The sequence below is a fragment of the Carcharhinus amblyrhynchos genome, unplaced genomic scaffold (assembly GCF_965287045.1).
Source record: "Carcharhinus amblyrhynchos unplaced genomic scaffold, sCarAmb.v2.hapA scaffold_408, whole genome shotgun sequence".
Classification (NCBI taxonomy): domain Eukaryota; kingdom Metazoa; phylum Chordata; class Chondrichthyes; order Carcharhiniformes; family Carcharhinidae; genus Carcharhinus; species Carcharhinus amblyrhynchos.
In genome coordinates, this window is record NW_027650148.1 from 1 (window position 1) to 18,879 (window position 18,879).

General features: G+C 55.1%; 1 protein-coding gene across 1 annotated transcript; it reads right to left on the bottom strand.

The window, feature by feature from the left end:
* Positions 1-509: 509 nt before the first annotated feature.
* tdrkh (tudor and KH domain containing) lies at positions 510-16,029 on the bottom strand (the record flags this gene model as incomplete). The annotated part of the gene is given in 13 exon segments (XM_080183768.1): positions 510-661; positions 1,900-1,964; positions 2,176-2,348; positions 3,634-3,800; positions 6,189-6,330; positions 6,332-6,505; positions 8,192-8,331; positions 9,912-9,935; positions 9,938-10,049; positions 10,052-10,117; positions 12,157-12,263; positions 13,720-13,855; positions 15,809-16,029. Coding segments are annotated over 12 exon segments (1,443 nt in total), but the record flags the coding sequence as incomplete, so codon positions are not given.
* Between the last annotated feature and the right edge of the window lie 2,850 nt (positions 16,030-18,879).

Sequence of the window (18,879 nt, forward strand, 5' to 3'; positions counted from 1 at the left end):
ACCTGCACATCTTTGGACTGTAGGAGGAATCCAGAGCACCCAGAGGAAACCCACACAGACACGGGGAGAACGTGCAGACTCCACACAGACAGTGACCCGAGACGGGAATGGAACCCAGGTCCCTGGTGCTGCGAGGGGCAGTAGTGCTAACCACCGCTGTGCCACCCCGCTGTTGGTGAGGTCAAGATTTGGGAGGTATCGCCCGAGAGGGAAGCAGTTTTAATGGTGGGGGGGGAAAGAGTTCAGTCAATACTTAGAAGAGAGACACGAGTTGTGGACAATAAGTGAGGGGGATGAGGGTTCTTTTGCAGCAAAGACTTGAGGAACCTCAATCACTGCTCCACTCCCATCGCTTAACCGTCCCCCAGTCACTCAGCAGCCACGGTCCCTCGGATGTTGCGAGACCGGAGTGGGGGGGGGGGAGGCAGTTGAGGACTTTAGCTGAAAGAACCATGTATCAAGTAGCACCCCACCCTCTGACCCACGGTGGGGGAAAGCTCAATCCTCACCTTGCCATGGGTGCGGTCAAACAGCTTCACCTGTGGCCTGGTGACGCCCCCGCTTTGCGAATAGCTGCAGATCCGAGCCAGCAGGGTCTTCCACTCGGCGCAGTAAGTCAGGCTGTCGAAACAGTTCATGGCTTCGTCCGACCACTCCTCGCCTGCAAACACAGCGGCTCTGTCGCTGAATAAAGCTACTTTCCCCATCTGTATCCCACCCAGATCCTTCCCTCTGCCCCGTCCCCAGAACCCACTCATTCAGCATGGCCAATCACCTAACCTACACATCTTTGGACACTAAGGAGCAATTTAACATGGCCAATCCACCCTAACCTACACATCTTTTGGACACTAAGGGACAATTTAGCATGGCCAATCCCCCTAACCTGAACTGTGGGAGGAAACGGGAGCACCCGGAGGAAACCTACGCAAACATGGGGAGAATGTGCAGACTCTGCAGCTGTGAATCAAACTCATGTCCCTGACGCTGTGAGGCAGCCGTGCTAACCCACTGTGATGCCCACAGGCATTTGGGGGGGGGGGGGGGGGGGGGGTGGTGGTGGTGGTGGTGGTGCGTGTGTGTGGTGGTGGTGGTGGAGCACTCTCCATTTCACCCACCCATCACCCTCAGGGAAGGACTACCCCCAACCACCCCCCCTCACCGCATCCAGAACAAGGCAGCCAGCAAAGGCGCCCACGCCACGGTTCAAGTTGGGAGTCAGCGGGCCTCAGTAGGTCAGGATAAAGCAGGAAAATGGGAGTCAAGGTGTACATCAGCATTGATCCTATCGAGGACCCCTGAGGTTGGATGCCATCATGTGATGGTGGGCGGGGGGGCCACAGGAGGTGAGGCGCCTCCACTCTCATTCTACAAAAGGTCCTGAATGTAGGCCAATCCCATCACACAAACCAGCCTCCCATCCCTTGACTCCGTCTACACTTCCAGCTGCCTCGGGGAAAAGCAGCCGGGATAATCAAGGACGCCCCCCCCCGCCACGCACCCCGGACATTCTCTCTTCCGCCTTCTTCCGTCGGGAAAAAGATACAAAAGTCTGAGGTCCCGTACCGACCGACTCAAGAACAGCTTCTTCCTGCTGCTGTCAGACTTTTGAATGGACCTACCTCGCATTGAGTTGATCTTTCTCTACACCCTCGCTGTGACTGTAACACTACATTCTGCACCCTCTCCTTCTCTATGAACAGTATGCTTTGTATAGCATGCAAGAAACAATACTTTTCACTGTGTCCCAATACATGTGACAATAATAAATCTAATCCAAGGAACAACACGTTTGCAGACCACTCGGGCCCCGTTGACAACCCCCCATCACTGCTCCCACTCAGTAAGCCGAGGTGAGGAGGAGGAGGCGGGGAGGGGAGGCAGAATGTGAAAACTCACCGACTGGCTGGACCTCGTCCAGACTGCATTCCACGGCCTGGAATGGGAGGCTGAGAAAATCACTCCTGGAATGAGAGCAGGGGGAAAGCGTTACTGAGATCAAACTCATGGCGGAGGGAGAGACAGGGGAAAGCAGGGGGAAAGCGTTACTGAATTCAGAGAGATTTCGGCCTCACCCCGGGGAGCGGGCAGCAACTAAAATGCGGGACAGAGAATTGAGTGTAGAAGTGGGGGACCCGCACGGAGACAGGGAGGGAGGGGGAGACCCGCACTGACCTCAGCATCTGCAGCCTTGCAATGGGAATTTCGCCGTTGTCTCCGTAATCCACGTAGTAGAGATCAGCAAGGCCACCCTCCAGGAAGCACAGCACCCGAGCACGGTACCAACACGTATCCCCTTTAAACGGGGCGGCCACAATGTCACCCAACTTCGGGGTGAAGTCGTTCCTCTGAGGGGGGGGGGCGAATCAGAAAAGACAAGGGGTTAAATCAGAGAGTCAGAGGGGGAGAGACAGAGAGAGAGAGACAGAGAGAGAGAGAGAGAGAGAGACAGAAACCGAGAGAGACGGAGAAAGAGAGAGACAGACAGATTTTGCAGAGGCAGACACGTTTAACAGCCAAAAATGTAGCAGCCAATTTGTGCACAGCAAGATTCCACACCCAGCAGGGTTAGAATGATACAGAGCACTCGATTATCAGGGAAAGTGGTTGACTGGCTCCCCACCTCCCCCGAAGCCAACCTGGCTCAACACAGGCCATGGGATCAGTTACAGAACTCTCCATTCACCTGACGAAGAGGGAAACCTCGAAAGCTTGTGAGTCTATTATCAAATAAATCGGTTGGACTAAAACCTGGCGTTGTCAGACTTTTTACTGTGTTTAATCAGTTACACTTGACAGAGAAGGCACTGACCCTCCTGCGGCGCCGCGCTCCCTCGGCCCCCACCCTCCCACAGTGCGGCGCTCCCTCAGCACCGACCCTCCCACAGTGCGGCGCTCCCTCGGCCCCCACCCTCCCACAGTGCGGCGCTCCCTCGGCACCGACCCTTCCACAGTGCGGCGCTCCCTCGGCACCGACCCTCCCACAGTGCGGCGCTCCCTCGGCACCGACCCTCCCACAGTGCGGCGCTCCCTCGGCACCGACCCTCCCACAGTGCGGCGCTCCCTCGGCACCGACCCTCCCACAGTGCGGCGCTCCCTCGGCACCGACCCTCCCACAGTGCGGCGCTCCCTCGGCACCGACCCTCCCACAGTGCGGCGCTCCCTCGGCACCGACCCTCCCACAGTGCGGCGCTCCCTCGGCCCCCACCCTCCCACAGTGCGGCGCTCCCTCGGCGCCAACCCTCCCACAATGCGGTGCTCCCTCACTGACCCTCCCGCAGTGCGGCGCTCCCTCGGCACCGACCCTCCCACAGTGCGGCGCTCCCTCGGCACCGACCCTCCCACAGTGCGGCGCTCCCTCGGCACCGACCCTCCCACAGTGCGGCGCTCCCTCGGCACCGACCCTCCCACAGTGCGGCGCTCCCTCGGCACCGACCTCCCACAGTGCGGCGCTCCCTCGGCACCGACCCTCCCACAGTGCGGCGCTCCCTCGGCACCGACCCTCCCACAATGCGGCGCTCCCTCGGCACCGACCCTCCCACAGTGCGGCGCTCCCTCGGCACCGACCCTCCCACAGTGCGGCGCTCCTTCCACTATTCCCTGACCCCCTCTCTCTGTATCGGCCGCACTCACCGTCTCAGTGATGCTACTGTAATAGCGCGACATCTCGTGGGTGAGGTTGTCCAGTTGGAGGCACCTGGAGCCCAGGATCTGGATCCAGAAGTGACTCGGGTTCTCCGAGGCTGAGATGTAAACTTCCAGATGCTCGTCCGCGATAAAGCTGAAATCCGGGCTGGGGACTGCGGGCCGGTGGGGAGGGGATACAGAGCACAGGGTGCAGAGGGCAGGCGGGTGAGTGAGGTAGAGAGAGCGACTGGTTAATGAAACAGAGGCTGCAGGAGGAAAAAGCTTTATAATAAACACCCCCATCCCACACACACACACACACACGCACACCCAGAGATGCGCACATACACACACACACGCAGATGCACATGCAAGTTATTTAGCAAGTGGAATGCAATACAGCAGGGAAAGCAGATTCAATCAGTGCTTTGTAAAGAGAGCAGGATGGAAGGAGAACGTGACGCAGGAAGTCATTGATCAGCGAGATAGTCAATATCATTTCCAAAGATAGGGGAGTCTAAAACTAGAGGGCACAGGTTTAAGGTGAGAGGGTCCAGAGGGGCAATTTTTTCACACAGAGGGTGGTGAGTGTCTGGAATGAGCTGCCAGAGGCAGTAGTAGGGGCGGGTACAATTTTGTGGGCGGCACGGTGGGTTAGCACTGCTGCCTCACGGCGCCAGGGACCCAGGTTTAATTCTCGGTTTGGGTCACTGCCTGTGTGGTGTCTGCACATTCTCCCGTGTCTGCGTGGGTTTCCTCCGGGTGCTCCGGTTTCCTTCCACAGTCCAAAAGACTGTGCTGGTTAGGGTGCACCGGCCATGCTAAATTCTCCCTCAGTGCAACCCGAACAGGCGCTGGAGCGTGGCAACTTGGGGATTTCCACAGTAACTTCATTGCAGTGTTAATGTAAGCCTACTTGTGACACTAATGAACTTTTAAAAACTTTGATTTGTGTAGGTTACGGTGGATTGGCCATGCTAAATTGCCCCTTAGTGTCCAAAGATGTGCAGGTTAGGGTGGATTGGCCATGCTAAATTGTCCCTTAGTGTCCAAAGATGTGCAGGTTAGGGTGGATTGGCCATGCTAAATTGTCCCTTCCCGTCTGGGGGACCAGCTGTGATAAGTGCATGAGATTATCGGGATAGGGATTAGGTGGGATTGTGGTCAGTGCAGACTCGATAGGCTGAATGGCCTCTATCTGCCCTGAAGGGATTCTCTAACTCTATTGTCTTTTAAACAGCGTTCAGACAGTTACATGGCTAAGATGGGTATAGAGGGCAAAACGCGGGCAACTGGGATTAGCTTAGGGGTGTAAAGAATGGGGGCGGCATGGACAAGTTGGGCCGAAGGGCCTGTTCCCATGCTGTAAGTCTCTAAATAGACTTACATTAACACTGCAATGAAGTTACTGTGAAAATCCCCTAGTCGCCACACTCCCGGCGCCTGTTTGGGTTACACTGAGGGAGAATTTAGCACGGCCGATCCACCCTAACCAGCACGTCTATCGGACTGTGGGAGGAAACTGGAGCACCCAGAGGAAACCCACGCAGACACGGGGAGAACGTGCAGCCTCCACACAGACAGTGACCCGAGCCGGGAATCGAACCCAGTGCAAACCCGCTGTGCCGCCATAAGTAAAGGTGGGTACAATTTTGTCTTTTAAAGAGCGTTTAGATAGTTACATGGAGAAGATGGGTTTTGAGGGATATGGGCCAAACCTGGGCAATTGGGATTAGACTTAGGGTTAAAGGGGCAGCATGGACAAGTTGGGCTGAAGGGCCTGTTTCTGTGCTGTAAACCTTTCTGACCCCATCCCCTGCTCTAGGTCCACCATCTTGAGGGTCTCCCGCCAGCACAGAGACGCCTCCCCCTCTCTGTTACCCCCCCAAGAACTGGCCCTTCGAGTGGGATCCCATTTCCAGGCGGGAGGTGGGGGGGCGACCTCTTGCAGTTCTGTGCCTGACCACCGCAGATGGTGGCACTGTTGTAGACAAAGGGGTGGGGAAGTGGTTGGGGGGGGGGGGCGGTAGTGTCCAATTGTGGTTGGCCGTCAACACAACGTTTGGGGGTGGGGGGCGGATGTCATCCTCTGGAGGCGAGGGTTGTTGGGGCGGGCAGGGGTGGTCTTGGAAGGGAAGGGAAGGGAAGGGGGTGCATTCACCATCCCCCCGCCATCTTGCGCCCAGTTGTGTGTGTGTGTAGACAGGAAGGTCAGCATTCCCAATGTTCTTGCTCTCACTCTCCTCCTCCCCCTTCCTCGACCCCCTCCCCCCACGCCATTCCTCACAGGGGATAGGGCTACTTGGTGAAGATGGCCTCCAAAAACCTCGCCTCCTCCTTGAGGCGACGCTCAGGGACGAACCACTGCGAGGATTAGGAGAGGAGGGAGACTTGTCGATGGAGAGGGTACAGATATGATGGGCCGAACGGCCTCTTTTGTACTATCTTTTATTGATGGAAGGGCCCATCTGGCTTTGCAGAGAGCCAGCATCACCTCAGTTAGCACTGATGCTATCCGGACCCAGTCGGTGTGTTGGATTAGTGAGACACCAGCCTCTTACCCTCGAATTTGGACACTCGGCCTGAGTGGTTTCCAGGTTCTCCCGCTCTCTCGGACGCCCTGGCCACCTCCTCCTCCTCCGGCTGCACAGTCAGGCTGGGATTGACCCTGCTCTCTGACGCCCCTTCCCCAGAGTCCAGCATCCACTCTCCGTCGTCGCTGGCCGGTGAGACCCCGCTCTCCGCTGCCGGGTGGACGGGTGACGCTGGCTCGGTCCCTTGTGCCGATGGGCTGCTTACGCTGTCGCCTCCGGGCGGCCGAGGAGGCCAGCTTCTGGCGGAACGCCTCCTCCTCACCCACCTTGGCTGCGATCAGAGCCTGCAACAAGAAAGGGGTTCTGTCAGCAAGGGGGCACAAGGGGGCAAAGGGGGGAGGAGGGGTGTTCGGGGTGGGGGAAGAGAGGGGCTAAAAGTGTGCAGTATATACACAGTGCTGTTTAGGGAGGGAGTTCCGGGATTGTTATTGGACATCAGTCAGTCCCCGTGTGTGGGGTAGGTACACCCACAGCGCTGTTAGGGAGGTAGTTCCGGGATTGTTATTGGACATCAGTCAGTCCCTGTGTGTGGGGTAGGTACACCCAGAGTGCTGTTAGGGAGGGAGTTCCGGGATTGTTATTGGACATCAGTCAGTCCCCGTGTGTGGGGTAGGTACACCCACAGTGCTGTTAGGGAGGGAGTTCCGGGATTGTTATTGGACATCAGTCAGTCCATGTGTGTGGGGTAGGTACACCCACAGTGCTGTTAGGGAGGGAGTTCCGGGATTGTTATTGGACATCAGTCAGTCCATGTGTGTGGGGTAGGTACACCCTCAGTGCTGTTAGGGAGGGAGTTCCGGGATTGTTATTGGACATCAGTCAGTCCCCGTGTGTGTGGGGTAGGTACACCCTCAGTGCTGTTAGGGAGGAGTTCCAGGATTGTTATTGGACATCAGTCAGTCCCCGTGTGTGGGGTAGGTACACCCACAGTGCTGTTAGGGAGGGAGTTCCGGGATTGTTATTGGACATCAGTCAGTCCCCGTGTGTGTGGGGTAGGTACACCCACAGTGCTGTTAGGGAGGGAGTTCCGGGATTGTTATTGGACATCAGTCAGTCCCTGTGTGTGCGTGGGGTAGGTACACGCACAGTGCTGTTAGGGAGGGAGTTCCGGGATTGTTATTGGACATCAGTCAGTCCCCGTGTGTGGGGTAGGTACACCCACAGTGCTGTTAGGGAGGGAGTTCTGGGATTGTTATTGGACATCAGTCAGTCCCCGTGTGTGGGGTAGGTACATCCACAGTGCTGTTAGGGAGGGAGTTCCGGGATTGTTATTGGACATCAGTCAGTCCCCGTGTGTGGGGTAGGTACACCCACAGTGCTGTTAGGGAGGGAGTTCTGGGATTTTGACCCCAGCCACAGTGAAGGAACGGCCGATATATTTCCCAGTCGGGATGGTGAGTGGCTCGGAGGGGGAACTTGCAGGTGGGGGTGGTCCCCATGTGTCTGCTGCCTCCTCCTTGTCCTTCTAGATGGTAGAGGTGGTGGGTTTGGAAGGTGCTGTTGAAGGAGCCTTGGTGAGTCACTGTGGGGCATCTTACAGACGGTACACACGGCTGTGTCAGTGGTGGAGACAGTGGGTGTTGAAGTTGTAGGGCTCAGAGACTTGGTGTCCAAAGATCTGCAGGTTTGGTAGATTAGACACTAAGGGACAATTTAGCACGGCCAATCCACCCTAACCTGCACATCTTTGGACACTAAGGGACAATTTAGCATGGCCAAAGATGTGCGGGTTAGGGTGGATTGGCCATGCTAAATTGTCCCTTAGTGTCAGGGGGATTAACAGGGTAAATATGTGCAGTTACGAGGATAGGGCCTAGGTGGGATTGTGGTTGGTGCAGTCTGAATGGGCCGAATGGTCTCCTTCTGCACTTTGGGGGTTCTATGACCCAGCTCTTAAGCCGGAGAGCAAGGCAGAAGGACATCGTAGGGTGTCCAAGGAAAGACCAATGGGCTGATGCCCACAAACGTACTTTGGCTGAAGCCACCTCTTGTCTGGTCCCACTGATCTTGATGGAGCGACTTGTGTCCAGAATCTGCTTCCCCGTCTCCTCACACAATATCTTCGCTCCAGTCGTTCGACAGATCTCCCGGATACTCTCGCCTCCGCGACCTGGGACAGGAGCAAAGCCGTAACTGCACCACACCTCAAACACACACAAACTGCAGGAGGCCATTCAGCCCTGCTCCCTTCCCACGTCCCTGTAAATGATCCCACTTTGAGTGTTTCTCATATTTCCACCCCTCTTCTGGGTTTAACGTTATACGGTGTCACAGATAACTACATAACCAAGATTGGTGGCACAGTGGACAGTGAAGAAAGTTGTCTCCAAATTGCAACGGGATCTTGATCAATTGGGCCAGTGGGCTGACGAATGGCAGATGGAGTTTAATTTAGATAAATGCGAGGTGATGCATTTTGATCAATTGAACCAGGGCAGGACTTACTCAGTTAATGGTAGGGCATTGGGGAGAGTTACAGAACAAAGAGATCTAGGGGTACAGGTTCATAGCTCCTTGAAAGTGGAGTCACAGGTGGACAGAGTGGTGAAGAAGGCATTCGGCATGCTTGGTTTCATCGGTCAGAACATTGAATACAGGAGTTGGGACATCTCGTTGAAGTTGTATAAAACATTGGTAAGGTCATACCTTGGAATACTGTGTACAGTTCTGGTCACCCTATTATAGAAAGGATATTATTAAACTAGAAAGAGCGCAGAAAAGATTTACTAGGATACTACTGGGACTTGATGGATTGAGTTATAAGGAGAGGTTGGATAGACTGGGACTTTTTTCTCTGGAGCGTAGGAGGCTGAGGGGTGATCTTATAGAGATCTATAAAATAATGAGGGGCACAGATCAGCTAGATAGTCAATATCTTTTCCCAAAGGTAGGGGAGTCTAAAACTACAGGGCATAGGTTTAAGGTGAGAGGGGAGAGATACAAAAGGGTCCAGAGGGGCAATTTTTTCCACACAGAGGGTGGTGAGCGTCTGGAACAAGTTGCCAGAGGCAGTAATAGAGGCGGGTACAATTTTGTCTTTTAAAAGCGTTTAGATAGTTACACGGGTGCAATGAGTACAGAGGGACATGGGCCAAATGCAGGCAATTGGGACTAGCTTAGTGGTACAAACAAAGTAGCATGGACAAGTTGGGCCGAAGGGCTGTTTTCATGCTGTAAGTAGGCTTGCATTAACACCACAATGAAGTGACTTGAAGTGAAGATCCTCCAGTTGTTCTCCCCGTGTCTGCGTGGGTTTCCTCCGGATGCTCCGGTTTCTTCCCACAATCCGAAAGGCGTGCTGGTTAGGGTGCATTGGCCGTGCTAAATTCTCCCTCAGTGTAACCCAAACAGGCGCCGGAGTGTGGCAACTAGGGGGATTTTCACAGTAACTTCATTGCAGTGTTCACGCAAGCTGACTTGTGACAGTAATCAATAAACTTTATAAACATCTCCAAAAAGCCAACAACAATTTATACCGCATGAGAAGAGATGGCCCGATTGTTTGCCAAGTCAGTTCTCATTGGTCAACGGGTTGCCGAGTAATATATATTTACACACAGGCATCTTCCCTCTGCATCCAAAAGGAACTTGTCCAGGCATGTTGCAATTAAACAGAATTGTGAGGGTCTATCGTGCACCCGGTGTGTTCGCCGTAGCGATGCCAATCGGGACCCCGGAGACCGGCGTTACCTATAATCCGCCCCACTGCCCGGTTGGGACCCGCAGTTCCTCAGTGATCCTGGCGCCTTCCGCCAGGAGCTGATGTATGGCGACCTTGGCCTTGCACACTTGCACCGGCGACCCGACGATGGTGAGCAGGCGCTCGGCCGTCCCCTCGCAGCCGCCGCCTCCTCGCTGGCCTCCACTTCGATGCGGGCTCCTGTCTCCTTCCGAAGCTTAGGGTGGTGGGGGGAGGGGCAGGGGCAGGGGAGAGAAAGTCTGAGACAAGTCAAAAGTGTGACGATACTGTGCCTTTAAGAAACATACAATCAAGGACTCCGCACGTCCTCTCTTCCACCTTCTCCCTGTTATAGAGCGGAGGCTGATTCCCCATTGAGAACCAGTCGAAGCCCCCAAAGAGGAATACCTCACCCTATAATCTGTAAAAAGTGTGTGTGAAGTGTGTGCAAAGAACGAAGAGCAACACAGCACAGGTGTGACCTGCTATTCAGACACCCTTAATACAAAATAACTCCCCAACACACACACACTCGCAAATCAACACTGAAAAATTTATCTAACTGATACTGAGCAAATTAGCTATTAAACCGAATAAATTCTTCTGAACTATTCCCAAATAAGATTCTAATAAAATGCCGTTCCAACACATATAATTCCCATTCATTTCCAAAAATAGAATTTAGTCATTCTCTAAATTACAACCGGAGCTGAGAGCTGTTATCTCTGGCAGGTAGCAGTTGCTCTCTCTTTTGGTCCCACTGTCACTGCCCCCCCCCCCCTCTCTTTTATACCTGCGACGACAGATCGATATTTCCCACAATCAGATTGGTCCAAGGCTGTCAAAGCCATCAGGTTTAAATTTAATAGGTTCTTGGTATCTAAGTGCCTGATTCAAATTGATTGGCTAAATTAAACAGCATGTCATCTTAGTAAGACTGCTGCTCGGCCTTTCAATATTAATGTTTCAGTCTGGGCTCTCTGTGTACTTCTTTTTAAAATACTCTCAGCACAGAAAAAGCACCACCTTTTAATGGGACCATGAAACGCTCCCTACTCCCACCCCAGCCATTTACAATATTACCCCATTCTTACAAACACCAAATTCTAACTTTGCGATATTCCATTGGGGAAAAAGATACAAAAGACCAAGGTCACGTACCGACCGACTCAAGAACAGCTTCTTCCCTGCTGCTGTCAGGCTTTTGACTGGACCTACCTCGCGTTAAGTTGATCTTTCTCTACACCCTCGCTGTGACTGTTACACTACATTCTACACCCTCTCCTTTCCTTCTCTATGAACGGTATGCTTTGCCTGTATAACGCACAAGAAACAATACTTTTCGCTGTATGTTAATACATGTGACAACAAACAAATCTATGTACTTTATAAAAGGTATGCTTTGTCTGTATAGTGCGCAAGAAACAACGCTTTTCACCATTGGTGTAAAGTTGAGTAGAATTTGTTGGCAAAAATATAAAAAATTGTAAAATGCCAAGAGGAGAAAGCACCTCATGGTTCTGTTAAAAAAGTAGTGTTTTTTTTTCTATGCTTTGAGATTTTGGAAAGGAAAGAGATGCAGGTGCGTATAGAGTACACAGAGTGAAACAGTGTGTTGAGGGGCCAGGCAGTAGTGTTGCCAGGACAACAAGCTGTTTATAAATTTTAACCAATCGATTTAAACTAGGCGTTCAGAGTCAACCACATTGCTGTGGCTCTGGAGTCACGTTGGCCAGACCGGGGTAAGGATGGCAGATTTCCTTCCCGAAAGGGAACCAGATGGGTTTTTCCGACAATCGACAATGGGGTTACACAGTGGCAGGGTGGCACAGCACTGCTGCCTCACAGTACCAGGGTCCCGGGTTCAATTCATGGCTTGGGACGCTGTATGTATGGAGTCTGCACATTCTCCCTGTATCTGCGTGGGTTTCCTCCGGTGTTCTCCCACAGTCGAAACGTGTGCGGGATAGGGAGATCAGCCGTGCTAAATTGCCCCTTAGTGTCCAAAGATGTGTAGGTTAGGTGGATTGGCCATGCTAAATTGTCCCTTAGTGTCCAAAGATGTGCTGGTTAGGATGGATTGGCTGTGCTAAATTCTCCCTCAGTGTACCCAAACAGGAGTGTGGCGACTGGGGGATTTTCACAGTAACTTCATAGCAGCGTTAATGTAAACCGACACTAATAAATAAACTGAATGGCGGAGCAGGACCCGAGGGGCCGAATGGCCTGTTCCGGTTTCTCCCGGTTAATACTCACCTGCTTAATGGTGGAGCCCTGTCGCCCGATGATAATCTTTACGGCGTCGCGAGGGACCTTGATGTCCATGGCTATCTGATCATCACCAATCAGGACAGACTGCTCACCTAACGTCACAAAGACAACACGGAGTTAGGGCAGGGACAGGGAACACACGTGTCTGAGACACAGAGACAGAGAGAGAAAGAGACAGAGACACAGAGAGAGAGAGAGAGAGAAAGACACGATTTTCAGAAAGTGCTGGAAGTCGCTGCCTGAACAAGCGATGGAAGCAAATTCAATAGCAGCATTCCATAACAGGCGGCACGGTGGGTGAGCACTGCTGCCTCACAGCGCCAGGGACCCGGGTTTGATTCCCGGTTTGCGTCACTGTCTGTGTGGAGACTGCACATTCTCCCCGTGTCTGCGTGGGTTTCCACCGGGTGCTCCGGTTTCCTCTCACAGTCCGAAAGATGTACAGGTTAGGGTGGATTGGCCATGCTAAATTGTCCCTTAGTGTCCAAAGATGTGTAGGTTAGGGTGGATTGGCCATGCTAAATTGTCCCTTAGTGTCCAAAGATGTGTAGGTTAGGGTGGATTGGCCATGCTAAATTGTCCCTTAGTGTCCAAAGATGTGTAGGTTAGGGTGGATTGGCCATGCTAAATTGTCCCTTCGTGTCCAAAGATGTGTAGGTTAGGGTGGATTGGCCATGCTAAATTGTCCCTTAGTGTCCAAAGATGTGTAGGTTAGGGTGGATTGGCCATGCTAAATTGTCCCTTAGTGTCCAAAGATGTGTAGGTTAGGGTGGATTGGCCGTGCTAATTGTCCCTTCGTGTCCAAAGATGTGTAGGTTAGGGTGGATTGGCCATGCTAAATTGTCCCTTCGTGTCCAAACATGTGTAGGTTAGGGTGGATTGGCCATGCTAAATTGCCCCTTCGTGTCCAAAGATGTGTAGGTTAGGGTGGATTGGCCGTGCTAAACTGCCCCTTCGTGTCCAAAGATGTGTAGGTTAGGGTGGATTGGCCGTGCTAAACTGCCCCTTCGTGTCCAAAGATCCATAGGATCCCTCCAGTGCACAAGGGGGCCACAAACCCATCCCAGGCCCTGTCCTCATTACCCTATTTATTTACCCTACTCACCCACTGAAACCAAGGGGACAATTTAGCACGGCCAATCCACCTAACCCACACATCTTCCATCTGTGGGAGGAAACCGGAGCACCCGGAGGAAACCCACGCAGACACGGGGAGAACGTGCAGACTCCACACAGACAGTGACCCGAGCCGGGAATCGAACCCGGCTTCCTGGCGCCGTGAGGCAGCAGTGCTAACCCCACCGTGCCACCCTGGCGCCCTCAAAGTAGAGAAGTTGGGCATGTGCTGGTTAGGATGGATGGCCGTGTTAATTTCCCCCTCGGTGTTACCCGAAGAGGTGCCAGTGTGTGGCGACTAGGGGGATTTTCACAGTAACACTGCAGTGAAGTTAAAATGCAGTGACCGGAGGGGGGGGCGGCGGGGCACATGGCTAAAGGGGAACGGAGAGTGTGGGAGAAGTGGGCACAATCCAACCGCAACGTCCTTACCTCGAGTCTCCTTGTACCTCCTGTACAATATGTACACAACAATAGCACCGGCGGGGACCCCAATCAGCAGCATGGCTTTCTGTGTGGCTGTCAGGCTGCTCCAGCCAAACCCTGCTGACATCTTTCCTCACGCAGGCTGTGGGGGAACAAATCCCTGTCAGAGAGAGGAAGCTGTGTCACTGAGAACACACTACCTGACGGGGCGCGTCCCGCCTGGTTCCGGTAACCCACCCACCTTCCCGCAAGACACCAGGCTTCTTAACGCATGGGGGGGGGGGGGGGGGGGAGGGAGGGAATGCCTGCCCCTCCTCACACTACCCGTCCCAGCAGAGGGATCTTAGTGTCGGGGGCGGCGGGACGGCTTCGATAGGGGAACAGCGGGGAGGGTGGGTGGGTGTCAGTGGCGGCTGGGCGGGGGGGGGGGCAGTGGGGTGGAGGGGGGTGTGTCAGTTGGGGGTGTGTGTCAGTTGGCGGGAGTGTTAACGGGGAGGGGGGGAGGTGGGAGGGGGCTGTTGGGGGGTGTATCAAGGGGGGGAGGTGTCAAGGGGGGGAGGGGGCGGGTGTCAACGGGGGGGGGAGGGGGGCGGGTGTCAACGGGGGGGGAGGGGCGGGTGTCAACGGGGGGGGGAGGGGGCGGGTGTCAACGGGGGGGGAGGGGGCGGAGGGGGCGGGTGTCAACGGGGGGGAGGGGGCGGGTGTCAACGGGGGGGGGAGGGGGCGGGTGTCAACGGGGGGGGGAGGGGGCGGGTGTCAACGGGGGGGAGGGGGCGGGTGTCAACGGGGGGGAGGGGGCGGGTGTCAACGGGGGGGGAGGGGGCGGGTGTCAACGGGGGGAGGGGGCGGGTGTCAACGGGGGGGGGGAGGGGGCGGGTGTCAACGGGGGGGGAGGGGGCGGGTGTCAACGGGGGGGGAGGGGGCGGGTGTCAACGGGGGGGAGGGGGGCGGGTGTCAACGGGGGGGGAGGGGGCGGGTGTCAACGGGGGGGAGGGGGCGGGTGTCAACGGGGGTGGGGTGGGTGTCAATGGGGGGGGAGGGGGCGGGTGTCAATGGGGGGGGAGGGGGCGGGTGTCAATGGGGGGGAGGGGGCGGGTGTCAATGGGGGGGAGGGGGCGGGTGTCAATGGGGGTGGGGTGGGTGTCAACGGGGGGGAGGGGGTGGGGGTCAACTGGGGGTGAAGGGGTGGGTGTCAACGGGGGGGGAAGGGGTGGGTGTCAACGGGGGGGGAAGGGGTGGGTGTCAACGGGGGGGGAAGGGGTGGGTGTCAACGGGGGGGGGTTTGTCAACAGGGGAGAGGGTGGGTGTCAACAGGGGAGAGGGTGGGTGTCAACGGGGGAAGCCCCCTCTGCCTCAACTTCCTACCCCCATGCCTGTCCCTCCATTCCTTCCACTCCACCACTGTCCCTGAATCTTGCTCCATTCTCTTCCACCCCAATCTCACCAGAACCTTTCACTTATTGCCCTCTCCCCCAATTGCCTCCTCCCCTTATTACCCCCCCCCACCTCCACTGACCCCCCATTCCATTGCTCCCTCACTCACTCTTTCCGGATCTGCAGCCCCTGCCGCCCCGCCTCCTCCCCCTCCCTCCGCACCGCCCAATCAGCGCCCCGCCCCCACCGAGGAGGACGGACGGGAGGAGCCAGCTGACCAATGGGCGGTGCCCGCATCCAGGCTTGACCAATCGGAGCCAGGACGGAGGGACCAACGTCATCACATCCATGACACCGTATGGGGCGGAGCAGTTTATGCGACCAATCAGTTGCGTCGCACCCGGATTCTGACCAATCAGCCTCTCGCAGTATTGGGTTTCGACCAATCAATCGCCAGAAACCAGCCCGACCTCGGATTCTGACCAATCAGCTGCCGGAGGACCTGGGACTCTGACCCATCAACTCCCGGAGGACTTGCATTCTGACCAATCAGCTGCCAGTGCAGCCTTGCCTTCCGAACAACCAGCGCGGGGGACGCGTTGACCATGCGGACAGGTACCAGCCAATCAGTGGGAGCCGCCAGACTTCCGACCAATCAGCGCAGGGGCTCATTCAGGGGCTGGGCGTAAGGCCCACCAATCAAAGCGCGGAAATCCGGGACCTGGAATGGTGCAGTCTTGGAGTTGTAGTTGCCCCTCGCGCATCAGGACCGCCGCCTCAGCAAGATGATGACCAGCGCTTGTTTCCCTCTGCCCTTCCACATCCAGTTCCCCTCACTTATTCCCTCTCCCTCCCTGCATGGGACCCGGCCGGACATTGCCCCGGGGAGGGGGAATAATCACTTCACGATGGCGGTCGGAAGACGACGGCAGTTAGCGCCGCGGGACGATGTCAGTCAGTCAGTGCGCCTGCGCGGTAGCCAAGGCGTGGGGCGAAGAGATGGTCGTCAGTGCGCCTGCGTGGTGGCCAAGGGGCGGGGCTGCGGATGAGGGGGCGGTTAGTCAGTGCGCCTGCGCAGTCGCCAAGGGGCGGGGCAGTGAATGCGGGGCCGTCAGTCAGTGCCCTGCACGGCGGCTAAGGGGCGGGTCAGAAAATGAAGCTGCCGTTAGTCAGTCAATGCGCCTGCGCAGTGGCCAGTGGCAGAAGATGAGGGGACTGTCAGTCAGTGCGCTGCGCGGTGGCCAAGGGGCGGGGCAGAAAAATGAATCTGCCATCAGTCAGTGCGTCTGCGCGGTGGCCAAGGGGCGGGGTAGAGGATGCGGGGAGCCGTCACTCAGCCAGTGCGTCTGCACATTGGCCAAGGGGCGGGGCAGAGGACGAGGTGGGGGGGCCGCCCGTCAGTCAGTCGGTAAGCGCGCCTGCGTGGCGGCCAAGGGGTGAAGGAGCAGGAGAGCCGTCAGTCAGTCAGTGCGCCTGCGCGGCGGCCAGGGCCGGCACCGTGCTCCGGGACTCGGCAGGTAGGCGGGTGAGGGCGTAGCGCGCATGCGCCGGGGCCCCTGTCCTCCCCTTCCACCGCCGTCGTCAGCCACGTGACCATCTTCCCGCGCGCGGCGCGGCAGTTAGGCACGCGCGATTGGTGTTGGAGTGGTCAACAGTCACTGCAACAACAACTTGCATTGCCCTGACGCCTTTTATCGGGACCTTTTGCTTTTTGAAGTGAAATGCTGTTTAAAGTTACTGTAGCGAAGTGACTATGGTTTTGTGAAGGGGAGTTCGTGCCTCACGAACTTGTTGGAGGTTTTTCGATGGAGTGACGAAGATGATTGATGAGGGTCGGTCAGCGGATGTTGTCTACGTGGACTTCAGTGAGGCCTTTGACAAGCTCCCTCATGGCAGACTGGTGCAGCTGCATGGGATCAGAGGTGAGCTGGCAAGGTGGATATAAAACTGGCTCGGTCTGAGAAGACAGAAGGTAGCAGTGGAAGGGTGTGTTTCTGAATGGAGGGCTGTGACAAGTGGTGTTCCTCAGGGATCAGTGCTGGGACCTTTGCTGTTTGTAATATATATATAAATGATTTGGAGGAAAATGTAACCGGTTTGATTAGTAAGTTTGTGGACGACACAAAGGTTGGTGGATTTGCGGATAGCGATGAAGACCATCAGAGGTTTTAGATCAGTTGGAGACTTGGGTGGAGAGATGGCAGATGGAGTTTAATCTGGACAAATGTGAGGTCATGCATTTTGGAAGGTCTGATACAAGTAGAAAATATACTGTAAATGGCAGAACCTTTAAGAGTATTGACAGGTCTGGGCGTACAGGTACACAGGTCACTGAAAGTGGCAATGCAGGTGGAGAAGGTGGTCAAGAAGGCATACGGCAAAGCTTGCCTTCATCGGCCAGGGTATTGAGTTTAAAAATTGGCAAGTCATTGTTGCAGCTTTACTGAACCTTAGTGAGGCCCCACTGGGAATATAGTGTTCAATTCTGGGTCACCCACACTACCAGAAGGATGTGGAGGCTTTGGAGAGGGTTACAGAAAAGATTGACCAGGATGTTGCCCCTGGTAGGGAGGGCATTAGCGATGAGGAGAGGTTGGAGAAACTAGGTTTGTTCCCACTGGAGGTTGAGGGGGAGACCTGATAGAAGTCTACAAGATTCTGAGGGGCAGAGTGGATAGTCAGAAGCTTTTTTCCCCCAGGGTGGAAGAGTCAGGGGCACAGGCTTAAGGTGCGAGGGACAAGGTTTAAAGGAGATGTACGAGGCAGATTTTTTACACAGAGGGTGGTGGGTGCCTGGAACTTGTTGCCGGGGGAGGTAGTGGAAGCAGATACGGTAGTGACTTTTCAGGGGCGTCTTGACAAATATGTGAATAGGATGGGAATAGAGGGATATGGTCCCCGGAAGGGTAGGGGGTTTTAGTTCAGGTGGGGCAGCATGGTCGGTACAGGCTTGGAGGGGCCGAAGGGCCTGTTCCTGTGCTGTAATTTTCTTTGTTCTTTGCTCCCTAACAAAGTCCACTTCTGTGTGCTGAGTGTTGCCTGCTTTCCTTCTCTGGTGTGTGTATATATATGAACAATTTGTACCTGACTGAATCTATGACACAGGTTAGCAAGGCCATGGATGACAAATGAGAATCAGGACAGATTTTGTTTTTATCCATTCCTGGGACACGGGCGTCGCTGGCTGGGCTAGCATTTATTGTCCATCCCTAGTTGCTGTTGGAGGGGCAGTTGAGAGTCAACCACATTGCTGTGGCTCTGGAATCGCATGCAGGCCAGACTGGGGTAAGGACAGCAGATTTCCTTCCCTAAAGGGAACCAGATGGGTTTTTCCGACAATGGGTCGTTAGTAGATTCTTAATTTCAGATTTTTTTTTATTGAATTCAAATTCCACCATCTGCCGTGGCGGGATTCGAACCCAGGTCCCCCAGAACATTAGCTGAGTTTCTGGATTAGTAGTCTAGCAATAATACCACTAGGCCATCGCCTCACCCTGTTTGGGTGGCAGAGGTTGTGGGGATACCATCAGTGTTTGTATTCTTGCCCGTCCCCAATTGCCCCTTGAGAAGGTGGTGGGTGATCCGCCATCTTGAACCTGCTGCAGTCCCGGGTGGTGTAGGTACACCTACAGCGCTGTTAGGGAGGCAATTCCGGGATTTTGACCCCAGCCACTTGCAGGTGGTGGTGTTCCCCATGTGTCTGCTGCCCCCCACCCTTGTCATTCTAGATGGTAGAGGTGGCGGGTTTGGAAGGTGCTATTGAAGGAGCTTTGGTGAGTTGCTGCAGAGCAT